Genomic DNA, 22,516 nt, shown 5'->3' with positions numbered 1-22,516 from the left:
CCTGACCTCAAAGAGCTTGTGAACTAGCAAGAGAAACAGACATAAATAGACTACAGTATAGTGTGACTGGCACTGTGACCAAAGTAACACAGAGGAAAATGCTTTGAGAGACACAGAGGAGGGCACTTAAACCGGCTTCCGGGAGGTCCTGGAAGCCTTTTGGAGATGCTGAGGGCAGAGCTCCACTTTGAAAAGAAGCAGAAGTTGGCCAGCTTTTTCCTGACCTTCCCAATCAGAATTAATCACTGTTCCTTTACTGAAGTGTAGTGTACTTATTTGTTTCCATGTCTCTCACTTGGCTGATCTTCTTGACTGGGGAGGGACTATATCCCTAATTAGCCTAGGACAGTGCCCCAAAAGTAGTAGGAATGCAGTTAACATTTGTTGAGTTATTTGAAATTCTACCCATATAGGTCTTCTCTTGTGTTGTTGGAAGAGGGTGTTTGCTATGACCAGTGCATTTTCTTGGCAAAACTGTATTAGTCTTTGCCCTGCTTCATTCCGTATTCCAAGGCCAAGTTTGCCTGTTACTCCAGGTGTTTCTTGACTTCCTACTTTTGCATTCCAGTCCCCTATAATGAAAACGACATCTTTTTTGGGTGTTAGTTCTAAAAGGTCTTGTAGTTCTTCATAGAACCATTCAACTTCAGCTTCTTCAGCATTACTGGTTGGGGCATAGACTTGGATTACTATGATATTGAACGGTTTGCCTTGGAAACGAACAGAGATCATTCTGTCGTTTTTGAGATTGCATCCAAGTACTGCATTTCGGACTCTCTTGTTGACCGTGATGGCTACTCCATTTTTTCTAAGGGATTCCTGCCCACAGTAGTAGATACAATGGTCATCTGAGTTAAATTCACCCATTCCAGTCCATTTTGGTTCACTGATTCCTAGAATGTTGACGTTCACCCTTGCCATTTCTTGTTTGACCACTTCCAATTTGCCTTGATTCATGGACCTGACATTCCAGGTTCCTATGCAATATTGCTCTTTACAGCATCAGACCTTGCTTCTATCACCAGTCACATCCACAGCTGGGTATTGTTTTTGCTTTGGCTCCATCCCTTTATTCTTTCTGGAGTTATTTCTCCACTGATCTCCAGTAGCATATTGGGCACCTACTGACCTGGGGAGTTCCTCTTTCAGTATCCTATCATTTTGCCTTTTCATACTGTTCATGGGGTTCTCAATGCAAGAATACTGAAGAGGTTTGCCATTCCCTTCTCCAGTGGACCACATTCTGTCAGACCTTTCCACCATGACCCGCCCATCTTGGGTGGCCCCATGGGTATGGCTTAGTTTCATTGAGTTAGACAAGGCTGTGGTCCTAGTGTGATTAGATTGACTAGTTTTCTGTGAGTATGGTTTCGGTGTGTCTGCCCTCTGATGCCCTCTTGCAACACCTACCGTCTTACTTGGATTTCTCTTACCTTGGATGTGGGGTATCTCTTCACAGCTGCTCCAGCAAAGCGCAGCCGCTGCTCTTTACCGTGGACGAGGGGTATCTCCTCACCGCCACCCCTCCTGACCTTGAACGTGGAGTGGCTCCTCTAGGCCCTCCTGCACCCACACAGCCAAGCATGCTGTGATTCATGGGGTCGCAAAAAGTCGGACACAACTGAGCGACTGAACTGAACTGAACTGAACCCATATAGGTATTTCCTCCCATACCTCCCTGTTGACATTTATATAAATATGTGTGGTTTTCCTTTATATGTAAAAATAATACTGTTCACCACATACCCTTCAGAGTGGCTAAAAGAAAGCATGGAAAATGATAAGTGTTGGTGACAGATTTGGAGCAACTGAAAGGATCATACATTACTGAAGGTAGTAGAAATTGGTACAGACACTTCAGAAAACTGTTGGCAGTATCTACTAAAGCTGGGCATGTGGGGATTTCGCCGGTAGTCCAGTGATCTGCCTTGCAATGCAGAGTATACCAGTTTGATCCCTGGTTGGGGACCTGGGATCTCACATGCCATGGGGCAACTAAGTGCATGCTCCCCACAACTACTGAGCCCACATGCTCTAGAACCCGTGCTCCACAATGCAACAGGAGAAGTCCACACACACTGCAGCTAGAGAAAGCCCATGCCTCAAGTAGAGAAAGCCTACCCAGAGCAGCCGAAAAAAGAGAACGAGAGAAGAATCACTAAAAAAAAAACAAAAAAGATGCTGGTTCACGGATGGACCTAGAGATTGTCATACTGAGTAAAGTAAGTAATAACACAGAGAATGACAAGTATCATATGGTATTGCTTATCTATAGAATCTAAAAAATATTATACAAATGAACTTATTTACAAAATGGAAACAGACTCACAGACTTAGAGTATGAACTTACAGTTACCAGAGGAGAAGGGAAGGGATATTTAGGGGGTTTGAGATTGACACGTACGTGCATGCACACGTGCCTACCTGCATGCTAAGTTGCTTCAGTCCTGTCCAGTTCTGTGCGATCCTATGGACTATAGCCCGCCACACTCCTCTGTCCATGGGATTCTCGAGGCAAGAATATTGGGAAGTTCTCCTACTGGAGGGCATGACATGTACGCATTGCTATGTTTAAAATGGATAACCAACAAGGATCTACTGTATAGCACAGGGAACTCTGCTAAATATTATGTAACATCTTAAATGGGAAAAGAATTAACAAGGGATTCCACATTTAAGAGATAGAGAAATAAAGCTGGGTGGTACCTCTTAAGCCAAAAATTTCATTCTTAGGAATAAGTTCAACACAAATGTATCCATATGTTCACCAAAAGGCATATTTTCACCAAAAGCAGTCCTATTCATAATGTCTCCAATCTAGAAAACACATAGATGCTCATCAGCTGTAGAAGGGGTAAACTTATTGTGGTATGGTCATATCACAAGGAAAAAGAATCTATACCTCACAATATGAAGGAATTTCATAAGAATAATTTTTAAGGCAAAGAGTTTTCTAAAAAGCATTTATTGTATGATTAGTTTTACGTAAAGAATAAAAATAGGCAAAAATCTTCTATGCTCAAGAAGTCAGGAAAGGTCAGTAAGTAGTGGAGGATTAGTAACTATGATGGAATAGGCAGGGGGAGCTCCTTGGGTGTGGGTAAGGTTCTGTTTTTAATCTGGGTTCTGGTTACCTATATTCAACTTATGCCCTTTTCTGTATATGTACTATACCTAAATAGTTCTTCTTAAAAAAATACATCTTATTGAGATAAAGCTGAAAAATACATAAATGTTTTAAAATTTTCAAATCACCCACAATCCACTACCTAGAAATTACTATTAACATTTTGATTATTTCCTTCTAGTCTTTTTCTGAACCCACAGTGCCTGTGCCATCTCCGCCCACTCTTTGCTCCCCACATATTTACACATACACACACACACACATTTTATTAAATTAGATTCACTTCCACTTAGTTCTACATATAATTTTTTAATTTTTACTGAAAGTTAATCCGGATAATCAAACATTCATTGCAAGCATGTTTTTAAACTGTTGCAATGCAGCCCATCAAATAGAAATATGTATATGGTATGTATGGTGGCTCAGCTGGTAAAGAATCTGCCTGCAATGCGGGAGATCTGGGTTCCATCCCTGGGTTGGGAAGATCCCTTGGAGAAGGGAAAAGCTACCCACTCCAGTATTATGGCCTAGAGAATTCCATGGACTGTACAGTCCATGGGGTCACAAAGAGTCAGACACGACTGAGCGACTTTTTCACTTTCATGGTGTGTATATATAAAATATTCCTAATATATAATATATTCCTAGAAGACAGTATGTGTGAATATATAAGTGCATATATATATATATATATATATATGTATATATATGGCATGTGTATATATAAAATATCCCTACTACATAACAACATATATTCCTAGAAAAGAGTATGTGTATATACACATACATAGAAGCTACTGGGTCATGAATATTCTGTAAGCTCTGCATTCATTCTGTATTTCCTTCCAAAAAGGTTGCATTGATAAGGCATTAGAGCTCCTATACCAAGATCCAACCCCAGGTTGTTTATTATTATTCGTTGTTAAAAGGGTGGAACTTAAAACAAGACTAGGGAATCTGCGATTTGCACTCATCTGACGCGCTCCACAGGAATGTGTCCCTGTCCTCCCAGTTCGAGGGGTCCCCGAGCCTCTGCGCCGCAGTACATCCGCGCGTGCGCCGGAGCCCCCAGCACCTCCCGCTGCTCGGTTGCCGTGGGAACAGCTGAGTACTGCGACTCCCGAAGACCTTAGCAGTGAGCGGTACCGAGGCCCCGGCATGGAGCTGCCGGATCCAGTCCGCCAGCGGCTGGGAAATTTCAGCCGGACCGTGTTCAGCGACTCCAACCGGACCGGGCCGGAGTATAACGAGGGTCCGGGTGAGTGGCCGAGGCCCAGCGCAGGGCGTGTGGCCCGCGGAGGACCTGGCGCGGGGTTTGGAACGGCCAGATTTTTCCCAGACCTAAGATGGCGGTTTGGTCTTCAGCTGGTTCTCCGCAGTGCGGGAAACGCTCCTGGAGGAGGGGCCGGGCCGCTGGCTGGGACTGGGACCAGATACCCGGACTCTGATACCCAGCTGGTCCTGGGCTGATCATGCTGCGGTCTAACCGGCCAGTTGCAAGAGGGGCGGCTGAGGTGGCGCTGGCAATTCCTCAAAATATAAAAAATATAAAACCACCTTCGCAACCCGCGTCCGATGCCTTACGTCCAAGAAGGCTGAGAAGGCCGACTTCTTTGCTTTTCCTCAACGACCTCCGCCCTGGCTTTTCTGCCCTGAATGGTCCTCCCCACTCCACACCCCCCGCCCCCCCCCCACCCCCACCCCCGTGCCCCGGTAAAATATCTTTTCCTTTTCTTCTTTCCTACCAGAACAGGTACTTGCCACAAGTCCATTTTCTGACAGAAGACGTAGAAGGTTTTTTTAATGAGTTATTTTAAACGTTCTCCAATCCGGAATAGCAGCTGCAACACTAGCATCGCCTTTAACAAAACTCGCTTTCTCCCCACTTTCTCCTTCCCCTCCCCGGTATATATGTAACTCTTGACTTAAATCAAGTAACACTATACCACGACGCCGCATTTGATGTGACAAGTGACAACGCAGTTTTCTGCAAAACAGTTTAACCCTCTTAAATCATGATGATAGACAACATACTGTCAACCACACCCAGGCAGCTTTTATCACTGAACTGTGCTGGGAAATAGAAATCTTTTCCTCTTGCTTGGTTTAGGGATTTTTCAAAGGGAACAAGAAAAGTCATTTCCCACCGTTTCAATTTTTCACTCTAATCACTTGCCTGTCCTCCCAGTTTAGGGCTGGTCATGATTTAGGATGTACAGAGAAAAACATAATGTGAAAAATTAGGTTATTACGTTTTTGATTCTAAAGCCAGGGCTTAACAGGCACTAAAATATGATGATGTAAAGTATCAGGAGTTTTCTGTAAAGGGCCGGATAGTAAATACTTAATACCGTGCAGGCCATAGGTCTCTGTGGCAGTCATAGATAATGGTAATGGAATAGACATGGCAGTGTTCCAATAAAACTTTATTTATGGACACTAAAGTTGAATTGCATGATTTTCGGTGTCACAAAATACTACTGATACTTCCCCCAACCATTTAAAAATCTGAAAAAGCCATTTTTAGCTCACTTGCTGTACTAAAACAGTTAGTTGGCTGGTAGTTTGCCTACTCCTGATTTATATTACATAGTGTTTTAATTTGAATTCCATTTACAGAACTCAGCTTGTACTTTTGCAAAATTTAATAACTTCATGTCTTGAGCTTTCAAGGTTCATTTACATATTAACTTGATTTTCAACTGAATGATTATAAGTTTGATCTGCTGAAATATAGATATAGCATAACTCTTCAGATGCTCGTGTACAGAATTCTTAACATAAAAGCTTATTTGCAAAATTTTACTACAGTGCTTGCCTTGAAGGTATTAAAATTTTTAATTTATTATTTTTCCACCTTTTCTTTGTGGATCTGAAGTATGTTTATTTGTACTGTAATTACAGGGGTATATTATGAACATGTTCATAGCTGACCAAGAGTTTTACTGTTGTCATGAAAAAATCCTAGGGAGTGAGTTTCCTTCAGATTTTAAGAATGCATTCCTTTATCAGTTATTTAACAAATAGGTACAAGGAAAAGTATATCATCCTAATTAGGGATATTCTTGGAACTAAAGGAAAAACCTTGCTGTGAGAGACCATAATAATTTTATATTTTAAAATTGTTAAATGATAGATATACTCAGCTGTGGAGAAAAAGAAATAATCTGTTTTGAAGAAATTTATCTCAGAGCCTTTGTAAATTCTTTCATTTCAAGCAGTGGATTTCAAAATACTTATCTACTCTTAAATTGTTATAATTTAGTCATATTTAGGATGCATTTGTAGGGGTCAGTTTTAAAAATCAAATTCTTAATTTAGAACCTTTCTCTCTTACATGAAAACAAAAGGTACTATGTAATCAGCCTTCAGTTCAGTTCAGTTCAGTTGCTCAGTCGTGTCCAACTCTTTGTGACCACATGGACTGCAGTATAGCAGGCTTCCCTGTCCATCACCAACTCCTGGAGCCTACTCAAACTCATGTCCATCAAGTAGGTGATGCCATCCAACCATCTCATCCTCTGTCATCCCTTTCTCCTCATGCCTTCAATCTTTCCCAGCGTCAGGGTCTTTTCCATTGAGCCAGCTCTTCACATCAAGTGGCCGAAGTATTGGAGTTTCAGCTTCAGCATCAGTCCTTCCAATGAATATTCAGGACTGATTTCCTTTAGGATTGACAGGTTGGATCTCCTTGCAGTCCAAGGGACTCTCAAGAGTCTTCTCCAACACCACAGTTCAAGAGCATCAATTCTTCGGCATTCAGCTTTCCTTATAGTCCAACTGTCACATCCATACATGGCTACTGGAAAAACCATAGCTTTGACTAGATGGACCTTTGTTGGCAAAGCAATGTCTCTGCTTTTTAATATGCTATCTAGGTTGGTCATAGCTTTTCTTCCAAGGAGCAAGCATCTTTTAATTTCATAGCTGCAGTACCATCAGCAGTGATTTTGGAGCCCAAAAAAATAAAGTCTGTCACCGTTTCCATTGTTTCCCCATCTATTTGCCATGAAGTGATGGGACTGGATACCATGATCTTAGCTTTCTGAATGTTGAGCTTTAAGACAAATTTTCACTCTCCTCTTTCAATTTCATCAAGAGGCTCTTTAGTTCCTCTTCTCTTTCTGCCTTTAGCGTCTATATCTTCTGCATATCTGAGATTATTGATATTCCTCCCAGAAATCTTGATTCCAGCTTATGCTTCATCCAGCCCAGCATTTCACATGATGTACTCTGCATAAAAGTTAAATAAGTAGAGTGACAATACACAGCCTTGATGTACTCCTTTCCCGATTTGGAGCCTATCTGTTATTCCATGTCCAATTCTAACTGTTGCTTCTTGACCTGCATACAGATTTCTCAGTTCAGCCTTAGAGAAATGAAATTCATGTGTCGCAAAGGGCTACACTGGCAATGTCCTTGTAAGAATATGTTTTCATTAATTCACTCTTTCTGCTTATTCATGTTTGGTATTTACCATTTGTAAAGCAACATGCTAGGTTCTGTGAGGGTCTTAAATTTGGGTAGAATATGGTCTGTGCTTACAGTCAGCCTGTGTATAAATAAAAGAGAAGGAAAGGGACTGATATTTATCGAGTGCCTACTCAGTGCCAGGCATAGTGCTCAGGTGAAGTAATTTATATTACCTTTAATTCTCAAGCAATCTGTGAGGTAATTTTAATGTTACCATTTTACAGATGAGTAAATTAAGGCTCAAAGAGGTTAAATAATTTTATCCTAAGTCAGGCATCCAGAGTTCTGGTGAGTTTGGGGAGCTCTGGGTTTACTTGGACTTCAAAAGTCATGATCAGACTATGTCTCAAGTGAAGGAGTGTGGTTCTTTGCTAACACTTTTTACACACAGGTTAGCGTGATAAGTACCTAGAGGGGAAGGAGATTTCCACTGGAGTGGGGAATGTGATCAAGAAAGGACTTATGGAAAAAGTGGCTTTGAATTGGGTGTGAATGAACAGGTGGTATTAAGGTATGCTGAAAGAGATGGGGGAGGGGTTGGTTTTGCATGATTAGTTTATACCTGAGAGATTCAGTTCAGTTCAGTCGCTCAGTTGTGTCTGACTCTTTGTGACCCCATGGACTGCAGCATGCCAGGCTTCCCTGTCCATCACCAACTTCCAGAGCTTGCTCAAATTAGGTTCATCCAGTTGGTGATGCCATCCAACCATCTCATCCTCTGTCATCCCCTTCTCCTCCTGCGTTTAATCTTTGCCAGCATCAGGATCTTTTCAAATGAGTCAGTTCTTTGCATCAGGTGGCCACAGTATTGGCGCTTCAGCTTCAGCATTAGTCCTTCCAATGAATATTCAGGACTGATTTCCTTTAGAATGGACTGGTTTGATCTCCTTGCTGTCCAAGGAACTCTCAAGGGTCTTCTCCAACCCCACAGTTCAAAGGCATCAGTTCTTCGGCACTCAGCTTTATGGTCCAACTTTGACATCCATATATGACTACTGGAAAAACCATAGCTTTGACTAGATGGACCTTTGTTGGCAAAGTAACATCTCTGCTTTTTAATATGCTGTCTAGGTTGGTCATAATTTTTCTTCCAAGGAGCAAGCATCTTTTAATTTCATGGCTGCAGTCTTGTTATGTATTTTATGTGTTCATTTCATAGGCTCTTTACAGGTGGCTCAGTGGTAAAAGAACCCACCTGCCAATGAAGGAAACTCGGGTTCGATCCCTGGATTGGGACGATCCCCTGGAGAAGGAAATGGCAACCCACTCCAGTATTCTTGTCTGGGAAATCCCATGGACAGAGCCTAGTGGGCTACAGTCCATGAGATCAGAAAGAGTCGGACACAACTGAGCACAAGCACCACTTACATAGAACTCTTAACAAAGGAGGTAATGATTATTATTGTTATCTGTTCAATAGTATTCATATTGATGTTCTACATTTATACCAGTAGTATCCAAAAAAGTCATTGGACAGTAACCAAAGGTGGTAAAGTAATAGAAAAATATGAAACATGCCCCCAAGTAGCAAATATTGGAACAAAATATTAGTAGTATTATGGCTATTTTCTTTCACTGTCAATGATTATTGTTACTGTGTCAACTCTTTTGTGACCCCGTGGATCCACCAGGCCTCTCTGTCCATGGGACTTCCCAGGCAAGAATGCTGGAGTATGTTGCCATTTCCTTCTCCAGGGGTCAATGATTATAAATAGGCTTACAGTTTGGAGTTTTGTTGAGCTGAAACTATAGCTATTAATTCTGAGGAACTAAAGGATGTACAGGGAATAGAGCAGGAGTAAGAGTTTGTTCCTTTTCTCTCTGTTTTCTTCTGTAGATAATGAAATGGTTTCCAGTTTGGCACTGCAGATGTCACTTTATTTTAACACTTACTTTTTCCCACTTTGGTGGGTGAGCAGCATTATGATGCTTCAGATGAAGGTAAATGTGTGCTTTACTACTTCTCCCTGGCATTGTTACCTTGTCAGTAAAATTAAAAGTTCTTCATATTTTTTAAAGTCTCAGGTCAGTCTTATTATATGTGAGATTTTTGTTTATTTTTGTTTTTTCAGTATTCCATCTTGCCTGATTACTACAAGTTCATTGTGGTCACCATTATCATCCTAATAACTTTAATTGAAGCTATCAGGTTGTATCTGGGCTACATGGGGAACCTGCAGGAGAAGGTAGGCTCTTCTTTCCTTTCTCTCAATGCTACACATAAATGCAGTTAAGACTTTGCCAACAAGAAAAGGCAGTGAGATGTGGAAGGAGCAAAGGCCTGTAGGTAAGGCCTAGCTCCAGCTTCACCACGGCTGCCACTGTGGTCTGTTTGCTTACTCTCTGGAACCTTAGTTCCTTCACATATAAAATTGGGGCAATATTCACTTCACAGATTTGTTAGGATTATATTAAACAATTTATATAAAGCACCTGAACATAGTAAACTCTTAATTAGTGATTGTTTTCCCTCTGCCCAGTAGTCTTGAAAATACTTGGTCATTAAACATGATGATTTAGATTCTGAATAAGAAAATTGGGGAAAATGACAAACTCATCTCCTATGCGAGGCACATATTTTCTGAGTCATCATGCTGCCTAAGCATTTACAGTTATCAGAACTGAGTGATAATGCCTAAAGATTTCAGTGTTCTTCCAGGCCCTTCATAATTAAGCCCCACCCAGCCTACCCCACTGTATTTCGTGCTTTTTCCTAACACAAACATCCATTCCAGGCTGATGTGTTGTTTCCCAGTCATATTCTTTCCACATTTTTGCTTACTTAAGTTCTTGCCTCTTCCTCATTCTGCTACTGCTGCTAAGTCACTTCAGTCGTGTCCGACTCTGTGCAACCCCATAGACGGCAGCCCACCAGGCTCCCCCGTCCCTGGGATTCTCCAGGCAAGAACACTGGAGTGGGCTGCCATTTCCTTCACCAATGCATGAAAGTAAAAAGTGAAAGTGAAGTCGCTCAGTCGTGTCTGACCCTCAGTGACCCCATGGACTTCAGCCTTCCAGGCTCCTCCATCCATGGGATTTTCCAGGCAAGAGTCCTGGAGTGGGGTGCCAGTGCCTTCTCCGCTTCTTCAGTCTGTCTAACTTTAAAAGCCTACCTGCTTGAATTATTTCTTTTACCTATCCTGTTTACTCTGTTAGAGCATTTAGTCTATTCCTCTAAGTGGTACATACATTTCATTATTCACTTAAGTGTAGTAATGTAGGCCTGTCACATAAGTTAGTTTTCTCTTTCAGTCTAGATTGTAAGTTCTCTGAGGATAAGGACCACACTATACTTCTTTTGAATTACAGAGCTCAAAATGTAGGTTCACAGTAGTATCACTTGCTTATCAATACAAGCAGAAGATGGTACTTCACTAGTCTGATGTTTGTCGTGTGTATCATTGCAGGTTCCTGAGTTGGCTGGCTTCTGGCTTTTGAGCCTTCTGTTGCAGTTGCCTTTAATTCTTTTCTTGCTCTTCAATGAGGGCCTAACAAATCTGCCCTTGGAGAAAGCAGTACATATCATCTTCACTATATTCCTTACTTTCCAAGTTGTTTCAGCATTTCTTACCTTGAGGAAAATGGTAAATCAGCTGGCAACTCGTTTCCACCTCCAAGACTTTGACAGGCTGTCTGCGAGCCGAGGAGACATGAGAAGAGTGAGGTCCTGTATAGAAGAGATTTGACCCAGTGCTGTTGAATAAGGATCTGGAAGATCATTCTAGAAGACTGCAGGAAAACACCAGAGGGCTAACACACAAAAAAGGATAAAGCAAGTGTTTTGAACTGTATACTCTTTGGCTCTGAAATTCCAAAGCTGGACACAACGGTAAGACTATCTGTACAGCACATGAAAGCAGTAAATCAACCCTAAAGCCTCCGTGTTGTCTACCTGATGTCAAATATCTGAATTTTTTGTTGTTGTCAACTTTTTCAGGTGTGTAGAGATCTGTATTGGTGGCATTACATCTTTACTGTAATATCTCTAGTTAGTACCTTTAACTAGAAATGTATATATTTCTTTCAATATTGTTGGCCTAACCATGTCTTGGGAGTATGTATGAAGTATGTATTGGTCAGTATTCTGATGTATTAGACTACATTTGTAAACTGAGACACCAAATTTTTATGTCTGCTAGGGTCTTAGCTATTATACTGAGGTTAAGAAGATAGCAGGTGGATTGTGATGATATTTAGGAAATGTTTTTATCCTAAAATTGTTATTTTCATACAACCATGTTCAGTATTTATGGTGGTGGTGTGCAAAATGTCTTCACAATAAGTTATAAAATATTTATGTTAAAGTATCTTTAGATATCACTCTTGTCTTTTACAGTTCTTTTGGGCTGTGGGTTTATTTTTATTATAAAGTTGAAAGAGAAAAGTACGTTATTTGAGAACCTTCTATGTAATTTGCCACTGTCCTGGGTACATTAACCCTTATGATCTTATCTATTAAGTCATTATTCACTGAAGAACTGCTCATACCCAGTAAATTCACATGAAGATTGATCTGAGAATCAGGGTGCCTGTTAATATATAGAGTTTAGATGGCCCAAGGGACTCATGATCATAAATGAGCATATTCCCTTGCTAATAGGAGAAACCTATTTAAAGAAATTCTGTTAAGAACAAAGCTTGCTTGGGTATATCTGAACCATCATTTTTAAGTGATAATTGGGTTGTCTTAAGGGGTACAGTATTTTCTTTCCTATTGGAAAATGTACCTCTGTAAGTACTGTATTTTACTGAGAGATAGTTGTAGCTACATTAAACATCATTTTTTCTATCCTTCCTGTTTTGTGATTCATGCTTATCTTAGGATTTCCATGTTATGCCGTATTCATTTTTATATTGCTTAATTTTGAAAATGCTTTCACTTCCCACTGTTAATCACACCTTACCAGTCTGTTTATGCTCTTTTTATTATTTGTGCTTTTTATTATTATATATAATGTTCAGTCAAAGTTTTCTTCCCGCATGCACTGACTGATTAACCTTTGCCCTATACCAAAGCTGTCACTAGGTATATTCCAATACTTTGAAATTCAAAATAGAATTTTGTTTGGATAGTTTACTAAAATGTATTTGTTTACATTTGTTTCCAGATAGGTGAGTTTATAAGAAAATATAAAATAAGAACACTAAATCTACATAACAGATAAATTAAGGTGATGATCAAGAAAGACTTTTCTATTTAACAGTCATTCCAGAGTTTTATTTTAAATAACAGAGCCTCTTGATACATTTAAACTTTAAGGTAAATCACTAAAAGTGTAAAGAATAATAATACAAAATGGGGGGAATATATATTTATAAAAATTTTTAAAGTTTTTGTTCTGTTAACTATTGCTTAACATGTAGATATAATGAGGGTAAGAAAAAAGAAACTAAGAAAATCAATTGAGAATGTGACCAAGTCATTGGTTTTTCATGAAACAATAAAACCATGATTTTGTGTTAGTCTGAACCAATATTTTCTATTGGTGTATACGTGGTGCTCTATGTAAGCATAGGAAAATTGAGATAGGAAAGACATTTCCATGTCAGCACATTTGGAGTTTAGGCAGTCTTTATTTTTATTTTATAAATTTGTTCATCCTTAATTTATATTGCATTTCCTCTCCAGGGTTCACAACACTGTTCTGAAGTTTTTTAGTTAGAAGATATTGAGCTTCACAAATACTTTGTCTTTCACATTTTTTTTTTCTTTCAGGTGTTTTTTTCTAACTACAGACAAGGTAGATGTAAATTTTTGTACATTGGAATGATTTTTAAAAATTGGATTTGAATCAACATATGTTTGAATGCCTACTATGTACAAGGAATAGTGGAGAGTTCACAAATAACTGAGCTCCCTGTTCTCAGGGGTACAGTGTTGCAGGTAAAGTCTCACTTCATCCGGGAGATGCATGGAATGAGTTTCTGCCTAATAAGTACCTGATAGCAAACAGCTCTTGGCATGCAGTGCATCTCCGCTCTTTGTTCCTAGCACTTGGTGTCCAGGGTTAGCACACTGGCCTTTCATCAGCATCATTCAGCATTCACTGCTCCTCTCACTGTCAGAACAAGGGCCGGGGGCAGGGCTTGCTGTGAAGTGTACACCACTCGCATGTACACACTCGCACTTGCCCATGTACACAATAACAAGATGTTTACCGTCTGGTTCAAAAAGCAGATGAGCAGGTCAGAGAGAGCACTGTAGCATTAAAGAGAAAAAAGATGAGGAATCTGGGAAGCCCTCCAAATAAAATTAACACTTTAAGATTTGAAGACTGAGCAGATACTCAGTGTTAGTTTCAGTATTAAGAGACAGAAGTAATAGTGATTCTGAGTACTGTTTCAGGTATGACATGTAGTTCGATAAAACTGGTGGGAAGCGTGCGTGAAAACAAAGGCCACAGAATAAGAGAGAACCTTCCAAGGCGCTAGCAAGCTAAAGACTAATACTCTGAATAGTTTAAATGGTAGAATATCACACATATTTAGGTTTCAGAAAAAATTTCCCTGAAAACTGTGGAAAATGTACTGCAAATGTTGGGCTAAAGGTAGAACTTGATGAACAACTTCGGAGAGAACTGTCCTGGATAAAGTCAGTGGTGGTAAAATTAACTTGAGTAGAACCTAGTAAGATTTTTTTTAATTATATTTTAAAATAGGTATTGAAAAATGTTTCCTATTTTTCTGTCTGAGGATTACAATGGTAAACAAAATGACATACTCACTGTCTTATCCACCCCACCTCCCCTGGCCATTGTTAGATTATTACTAGACGTAAGTAATCCTCTGTCCAAAATAGTTTTTTATAAATTTTATTTTACAAGAAATATCTAAATAATTCTTAACTTGTACTTGTGAAGATCATACTTTTCAAAAACTTAAATTTTAAATTGAATCAAGATTTTGAGAGTAAAGAGAAAAATCATCTATAATTCCATACCCTAAAGTAGCAAGTATAAGCAAAATGTTCTCTTTCCTTGTAGTTTTCCTGTTGTAAATGCTTTTTAAAACATAGTTGTAACCACCAGCACTTGAAACTTTGCACCTTGCTTTTCTGAAAACATAAAATTTTACCCATCTTTTTACATAGTCACGCAACCATCATCTTAAATGATTGCACAATATTCCATCAAGTAGATGGAAAGTAATTTATTTAACTTCTCTCCTATTGTTGGATATTTGTGTTGTTTTCTTCTTTTGCATTTATATTGTTGAGCCTCAGAGCAGGCTCATTCAAGATATGCTACAATAACATATTGATTATTTTAAATTTAACTTACTTGAGAAACAGCCAGTGGAGAAAAACTGATACAGAAAAACATTCTGACCCCATCTTTCCCCTTAAAAGCAGGAAATAATCTCCATGTGAAAGTATCCTCCTTATACCAAGAGGATAGAAAGCAATCTTATCACCAGAGTTCGAAATTCAAGGCTGAGAAAACTCTGTAGACAAACTTTGTTACCTCTTCATTAGCCTCCTACCCCAAGCACAAGCCTCTTTGTTAAATCTTCACAAATAACTGTTTGTCTAAAAATGATATGTAAACAGTCTGCTTTGGTCACTTCGGAGATACCATTTCTATAGATCTCTGTTTATATGAATTAAATTGGGTTTTTCTATTAATCTGCATCAATTTAATTATTAGGCCATCCAAGAGGACTCCCCAATACGTAACATTGTAACGAACATCTCATGTATCTTTTTCCATATCTTAGATGATTCTGTTTTTTAATTAGCAAGTTAGTCTCAGAAGTGAAACTGCTGGATCATAGGGTATGAACATTTTTGAGGATTCTTGATGCATACTGCTGAATTAAATTATCCACTCTCTGTAATTCTAAAGATATTACAACGAAAATTTTGATAGGGACAGACTTAGAGACCTTAGAGACCTATTCATCTTTGTGTTTCTGAGTAGCTACCACAGGAACAGAGTCTCCTATGGAGAAAAAAAAAAACTAAAAGCTGTGAAAGGAGAAGTGCAAAGAATTTTTAAAAAAAGAGTTTTGAATTAAGGGAAAACTGATAAGGGGCAGGAAAGGGCTTAGGTGAGCTGGTTGCAGTCAGCAACAGACAGATGTGACACAATACAAACTGGGTCATTGAGTTGGGACAGCCCTAGGACATAAAAAGACTGAAATGAAGTAAAGCTCTGGATTACTTTGTTCTTGAATATTGAATTTTTTCAGAAGCATGGAGCATGAAATATTACAGTGATAAGCCAAGATTGGAAACATAGCCAAGAAAAAGAGGGTCTTTAAGGGATTGTTTAAAATGTGCTGAAGGAATAATTTGGTTTGGTCTTAAACGGCTCAAAAAGTAAATTGACATAAAGCTTTTGCATAACAAAATAGGCATGGAGGCAGAAAACAATGAGGCTAGTAGAATGGTTTATCCTGTAAATTTGTTATGATGTGAAACATTAGCTTTTTGGTCCTAGAAAAGGTTTGTCAGCAAGCTTTAATGATGGTATTTTTTAAGTGCAATAATACTAATTTGTTATGGGTATACGTCTTATTCTAGTTTGAAGACTATTAATCTGAGGGTTTTGAGTCAATTAAAAAAACTAAATAGTTCATCATTCTAAAACTTATTCTAAGAATCATTCTAACAATCCCCCACCCACTGCATGCCCCCCACCCTCCACCCCACCACAGTCTTTAAGCATTAAGCATTTAAAAATATTCAGGCCCTAGAAAAATCTGTTTAAATTCAGGTTTGACCACAGTGTTTAGCTTTATCCTGGTGCTTACACAGATGCCCATCTTTCTGCAAATGAGACTAGGGATCAGGTGTGTAATCATTTTAACCAAAGTCAAGAAAGAACAGAACTCAAAAAACAAGACACAGGCCAGAAGATAGATACAACATATATTCTATGAAAAATTAAAGACACTTGGAAATTTAGCTTATCATCTAAGCAAGCTCCACAGCCACACCCCTTGGAAAGGGTTTCCTAACCCAAAGAGGTCTCTACAATCACAGTGTGTATATCACTGCTATTTATTTGTCCTTCATCGTTCCACAGGCCTAAGTGTTTAGCACTTGGGTACATTAAAAATGTAGATTTTAAAAACAATAATCAACCAAGAATGGCCTTTCTCCTTTAATTTTTCAGAACTCTAATAGCACTATATTTGGCTGATGGGAAAGTGGTATAATCGATTCATCGCAAAAGGCTTTTAGTTCCTGATCTTGAGTTACTTATATTCTAATCAAAAACACATTGAAGATACTGCTTGAGCTCAAAAGAGAAAAAATGTCTGATATTCAAAAAATGTTCATATGCACACTTAATAATTGTTTTATAAGTGCCTGACTTATTAGTACCTAGAAGTAGTAAAATGATCACTAAAGAGAGTGGAAGTTTTGGACTTTGCTTCAATAGCTTTTCTGGAAAGCATGAAAGCTAGTAAAAGTCAATTTTTTTTTGCTCTTCTGAAAACTAGAGCTCCTGATTGCCAGTAAGCCCCAGCTAAGGAAGGCAGGAGAACAGTTCACTGTTTATTGGTAATTTATGAAGCAGAACAGCAAAGGATATGTTCAGGCTTTTTATTTGTAGTATGCTATGATTTTGTTCTGCAAAGCAAACTTAATTTACTTAGCTCCAACAATACGCCATCCACTATGTCTTGATACTCCAGGACAAAAAGATAAATTGGATTGAGTCCCTGCCCTTCCAGCCATGGTCTAGCAGAGGAGACAAATTTTAGGTGATCATCATGGCTTATAATAATGTTTGTAATAGAACTATGTAAAATATGAAGATAAGTGAGGAATCCTGACTAGGGGGCAAGATAGTCTTTCAGACAGATGGAACAGCATGAGTAAAGGTATAGACATTTGAAATTATGAGGCCTGAACAAAACTAAAAGTAGTTTGATGTGACTAAAATATAAAGCATGGAGAGAAGGGCCTGAGATGAGCTGGAAAGACTGGCATCGGAATGTTCTCAGTCTTTTACATATAATAATAAAGAGTTTGAACTGTATACTGTAGGCAATGAATGGTGTATCTATATTGAAACAGAAATAGAAGACCTTGCTACCAAATTTGAAAATGGTAGAAAGCTTATAGAGGTAATTTGGTAGATGATAGCAATCACATTTCAAAGGAATCTCATAATGGTTGAAATGCTGGTACAAATACATTTTATACACACACACACACACACACCCTCCAACATAAGCCTCTCAAATGAGCTCACTAATAATTAAGGAGTTCATTATGTGCTATTTTTCAAAGGAAAATATATAGGTAGTCAATAGGAGTATAATGACTAGACTCCAGGAGTTGGTGATGGACAAGGAGACCTGGTGTGCTGTGGTCCAGGAGTCACGAAGAGTTGGACACAACTGAGCGACTGAACTGAACTGAATGACCAGATCACGGAAAGGAACAATCTCACTGTACTTTTCCATGTTGCAGTAATAAATGTCTCATTTATTGTAAACTTCCCTTCAGCTACATGTATTGAGAAATCTAAAACTACATCTAATCACACCACTACTCCCTTAAAATTCCACTAGACTCTCTACTTCCTGCAGCAGAACACCCATGAACCTTAGCCTCTTCCCCCCTATTTGGCTCATCTTGCCACCCCTCCAATGCTTCACCTGCAGCTCCTCCAGGATACCATTCTTGATTTTGCCTCCAGACCTTTTCCCTCCATTCTGCTTTCAGCCTGAAGTAAATTTATCCACATGCTGAAAGTCTGCTTATCTTATAATGCCTGGCTCAACCATCACGTCCTCCATGGAATGTCCCCCTTTCCCCTACCCATTTCCAGGAAACACAGGGGTTCTGTTCTTTGCCTCACTGCTCCTCATATTTTTTGACTGCATCTAAAATGATTAGTTATATGTATTTTTATATATTAGACCTCTGAAGTGAAGTGAAAGCCGCTCAGTCATGTCCAACTCTTGCGACCCCATAAACTATACAGTTCATGAAATTCTCTAGGCCAGAATACTGGAGTGAGTAGGCTTCCCCTTCTACAGGGGATCTTCCCAACCCAGGATCGAACCCAGGTCTCCTGCATTGCAGGCGGATTCTTTACCAGCTGAGCCACAAGGGAAGCCCAAGAATACTGGAGTGGGTAGCCTATCCCTTCTCCAGCAGATCTTCCCGACCCAGGAATCAAACCTGGGTCTCCTGCATTGCAGGTGGATTCTTTACCAACTGAGCTATCAGGGAAGCCCATATTAGACTGCTGCTGCTGTTGCTGCTGCTGCTAAGTCACTTCAGTCGTGTCCAACTCTGTGCAACCCCATAGACGGCAGCCTACCAGGCTCCTGCGTCCATGGGATTTTCCAGGCAAGAGTACTGGAATGGGGTGTTATTGCCTTCTCTGGAATTAAATAATATATCCCATATTAGACCTCTACTAGTACTTAATTCCAGAGAAGGCAATGGCACCCCACTCCAGTACTCTTGCCTGGAAAATCCCATGGACGCAGGAGCCTGGTAGACTGCCATCTATGGGGTCGCACAGAGTCGGACACGACAGAAGCGGCTTCACTTTCACTTTTCACTTTCATGCAGTGGAGAAGGAAAGGGCAATCCACTCCAGTGTTCTTGCCTGGAGAATCCCAGGGACGGGGCAATCTGGTGGGCTGGCGTCTATGGGGTCGCACAGAGTCGGACACGACTGAAGCGACTTAGCAGCAGCAGCAGCAGCACTGAATTCGGAGAAGGCAGTGGCAACCTACTCCAGTACTCTTGCCTGGAAAATCTCATGGACGCAGGAGCCTGGTAGGCTGCCATCTATGGGGTCGCACAGAGTCAGACACAACAGAGCAACTTCACTTTCACTTTTCACTTTCATGCATCGGAGAAGGAAGTGGCAGCCCACTCCAGTGTTCTTGCCTGGAGAATCCCAGGGACGGGGGAGCCTGGTGGGCTGCCGTCTATGGGGTCGTACAGAGTCAGACACGACTGAAGCGACTTAGCAGCAGCAGCAGTACTTAATTGGGGGTTCCCCAGTGGCTCAGCAGTAAAGAATCTGCCTGTAATGCAGGAGCTACAGGAGATACAGGTTCAATCTCTGGGTCAGGAAGATCCTCTGGAGAAGGGAATGGCAACCCACTCCAGTATTCTTGCCTGGAGAATCCCATGGACAGAGAAGCCCGCTGGGCTACAGTCCATGGGGTCTCAGAGTTGGACATGACTGAAGCGACTTAGCATGCACTGGTGGATCAGAAGGTAAAAAAGATGCCTGCAATGCGGGAGACCTGGGTTCGATCCCTGGGTTGGGAAAATCCCCTGGAGAAGAGAATGGCAACCCACTCTAGTATTCTTGGCTGGGAAATCCCACGGACAGAGGACCCTGGTAGGCTACCATCCACAGAGTCACAAAGAGATACAACTTAGCCACTAAACAATAACAATAGTACTTAATTGTAAAGTCTTCATGGTAAGTGTCCTAGTCATCCTTGTATTTCCAGTGCTTAACATTTTGTAAGTGTTCGATAAATATTTGGTGATACTGGGGAGCAAAATTTGCCACCCCAAAATGTCTCTGGCATGTAGATAATTTCAAACTGAAAACAATCAAGGCCCCAAAGCCTCAGGAAGAAACTTTGACCTTCCCCCAAATGCCTAAAAAGAATTTAGGAGGGCCTGTTCCCAGAGTGGAACAGATATCAATGGAACAGGTAAGTATCGCCAGAGATACTTACCTGCAATGAATATGGGCTGGGTGTGGTGAGGGAAACTCTCAGAGACCAGAGTCCACTCTGTGTCCCATTGTCTCTGCATAGCCCAGCAAACATTTACCAAACATTTGCTTTTCTATCTTCATGTTAATTGCCTTCCTCCCCTAATGAAGTCCCAAACCCCTAATTGGCAACATCTTCTTTTGTCTTTAACTGAAAATGGTATTCAAGGTGAGGGTTCCAGCTATTTTGGCAAGTCACACAGTTTTCCTGGGTCTCTCCCATATACATGTGTTATTAAACTTTTGTTTGAATTTCTCCTGTTAAACATGTCTCATGTCAATTTAATTCTTAGACCCAGCCTGAAAGAAAATTTCCTCCTCATGACAGTGAATAAATGAATGAATGGACTTATTAAGGGGAGTCAGTGTTACACTGTGGTTAAAAGCACAGGCTTTGGAGGCAGATAGATCTATGCACAAGTCTTTGCTCCATTTATCAGCTTGGTTGAGGTATTAAACTTAACAGGTGGCTCAGATGGTAAAGAATTTGCCTGCAACGCAAGCAACCTGGGTAGGGAAGATTCCCTGGAGAAGGGAATGGTTACCCACTCCAGTACTTTTGCCTGGAGAATTCCATGGACAGAGGAGCCTGGCAGGCAATTGTCCATGGGATCACGAAGAGTCGGACATGACTAAGCAACTAACACTTTCATTTTCACTTTTTTTTCAACCCTTAGTTTATTCATCTTTAAAATGAGTGCTTACAGGGCTTTTGCAAGAATTAAGTGAGATAAATAGAATAAGCATTCATGGGTGCTGAATTGCTTCAGTTGTGTTCAACTCTGTTAGACCCTGTGAACCATAGCCTGCCAGGTTCCTCTGTCCATGGGATTCTCCAAGCAAGAATACTGGAGTGGGTTGCCGTGCCTGCCTCCAGGGGATCTTCCTGACCCAAGGATGGAACCCACATCTCTTATGTCTGCTGCATTTACCACTAGCGCCACTTGGGAAGTGGCATTTATATATGCCTATAAGCATTTATATATGGTAAATATCCTTATTATGATTTTATATTCTGAATTTCCTGGGCAATTTAAATCCTTCTTGGTCTTTAAACTCACTCTTTCACTTTATGGGCCCAGAAACTTGACCCTCAGACTTGATCAGGCAGGGGTTTTGATTACCTCCATCTAAACTAATTTAGGGATTCCCTGGTGGCTCAGACAGTAAAGCATCTGCCCACAATGCAGGAGACCCAAGTCGATCCCCAGGTCGGGAAGATCCCCTGGAGAAGGAAATGGCAACCCACTCCAGTATTCTTGCCTAGAAAATCCCATGGATGGAGGAGCCTTGTGGGCTACAGTCCATGGGGTCGCAAAGAGTCGGACACGACTGAGCAACTTCATGGATCTAAACTAATAAGAGACTTACTGATAATGTATAATAGGAGCTATATCTACTCTGAGTTCCCCACACACCAAAAACAGGCATAAGGCTTACACTCCCTGAGGGGCCAGGTCCACTTGGGAGATCAAGTTATAACTGCAGAGTTTGCTTTAAAAGAAGGAAATCAGATATTGTTACAAGGATGTTTTTAACAAGCTAGTGTATATCCACTGGGGACATTTCCACTAGAATAGGTCACATCCAAGATTTTTTGTTCTTGTTGTTTTGCCTTTCTCTTGAGGGAGTATGATCTTGGAGTTGAAAAGGTCTTTAGAAGTCACTGTTGATACAGAGAGGTAAGATAGATACATTATCTCAGACAGACAGCTAATTATTTTGGTGTGGCCTATGTGGGGTTAGCAGTTTGATCCTTGGCTTTTCCATCCAGAAACTCAATTTTGTTAGTATATCCCAAACTAAACAGACTCAAAAGTAGTGACTACAGTAACTAAACTCATAAAAGACTGATGTACAAACCAGGGTACAAATTCACTCATGTATAATGCAAAATACCACTTCCAGTATGATTTTTCTATAGGAAATCTATTTGAAAAGCCAAATTATAATCATTAAATTTGCTTGTTATCCATGAGATCAAAGAAATGGATGTTCATGTCATCCAGCTATAACTTGAGGCACTCATCTCACTGCAGAGATGTGTCTGCCAAGGAACTGACTACTTAAATCCATGCTGATCAGGGCTCCCTCTCCCCAGGACTGGGGGATGCCACCAACAAAGTCAGGGAAGGCAGAGATTTCATTTCATGGTATGTGTAGGGAATCCCATTCAGTATGTGTAATGTTCAAAGGG

The 22,516-nt window shown here is 40.3% G+C and overlaps 2 protein-coding genes across 6 annotated transcripts in view; one reads left to right on the top strand and one right to left on the bottom strand.

The window, feature by feature from the left end:
- The window catches only part of EHBP1 (EH domain binding protein 1), a 566,468-nt gene that overhangs the window by 525,130 nt on the left and 18,822 nt on the right, over window positions 1–22,516 (bottom strand). For 2 of the 5 annotated variants that reach the window (XM_070798095.1, XM_070798094.1), the window contains exon 2: window positions 11,172–11,267. The exons of 2 other annotated variants lie outside the window; for them this stretch is intronic. The gene's annotated coding sequence lies outside the window, so the exon portion shown is untranslated. Of the gene's footprint in view, window positions 1–11,171; window positions 11,269–22,516 lie in introns of those variants that run through there. One more of the 5 variants, XM_070798097.1, reaches the window with a different exon arrangement.
- TMEM17 (transmembrane protein 17) lies at window positions 4,144–12,389 on the top strand. Its single transcript, XM_019970373.2, has 4 exons — window positions 4,144–4,385; window positions 9,438–9,541; window positions 9,673–9,786; window positions 11,008–12,389. Exons 1-4 carry the CDS (start codon window positions 4,286–4,288, stop codon window positions 11,284–11,286), a joined length of 597 nt encoding a protein of 198 aa, XP_019825932.1. The 5' UTR covers window positions 4,144–4,285; the 3' UTR covers window positions 11,287–12,389.

Source organism: Bos indicus, chromosome 11, assembly GCF_029378745.1.
Source record: "Bos indicus isolate NIAB-ARS_2022 breed Sahiwal x Tharparkar chromosome 11, NIAB-ARS_B.indTharparkar_mat_pri_1.0, whole genome shotgun sequence".
Classification (NCBI taxonomy): Eukaryota; Metazoa; Chordata; class Mammalia; order Artiodactyla; family Bovidae; genus Bos; species Bos indicus.
Note: the sequence above shows the minus strand (reverse complement) of the source record. Positions and strands in the feature narration are given on the sequence as shown.

Coding starts and splice junctions, on each gene's coding strand:
- TMEM17 (XM_019970373.2), top strand. CDS start 4,286: ATGGAGCTGCCGGATCCAGTCCGCCAGCGGCTGGGAAATTTCAGCCGG. Junction 9,542..9,672: donor TTATGATGCTTCAGATGAAG/GTAAATGTGTGC, acceptor TTGTTTTTTCAG/TATTCCATCTTGCCTGATTA. Junction 9,787..11,007: donor TGGGGAACCTGCAGGAGAAG/GTAGGCTCTTCT, acceptor GTATCATTGCAG/GTTCCTGAGTTGGCTGGCTT.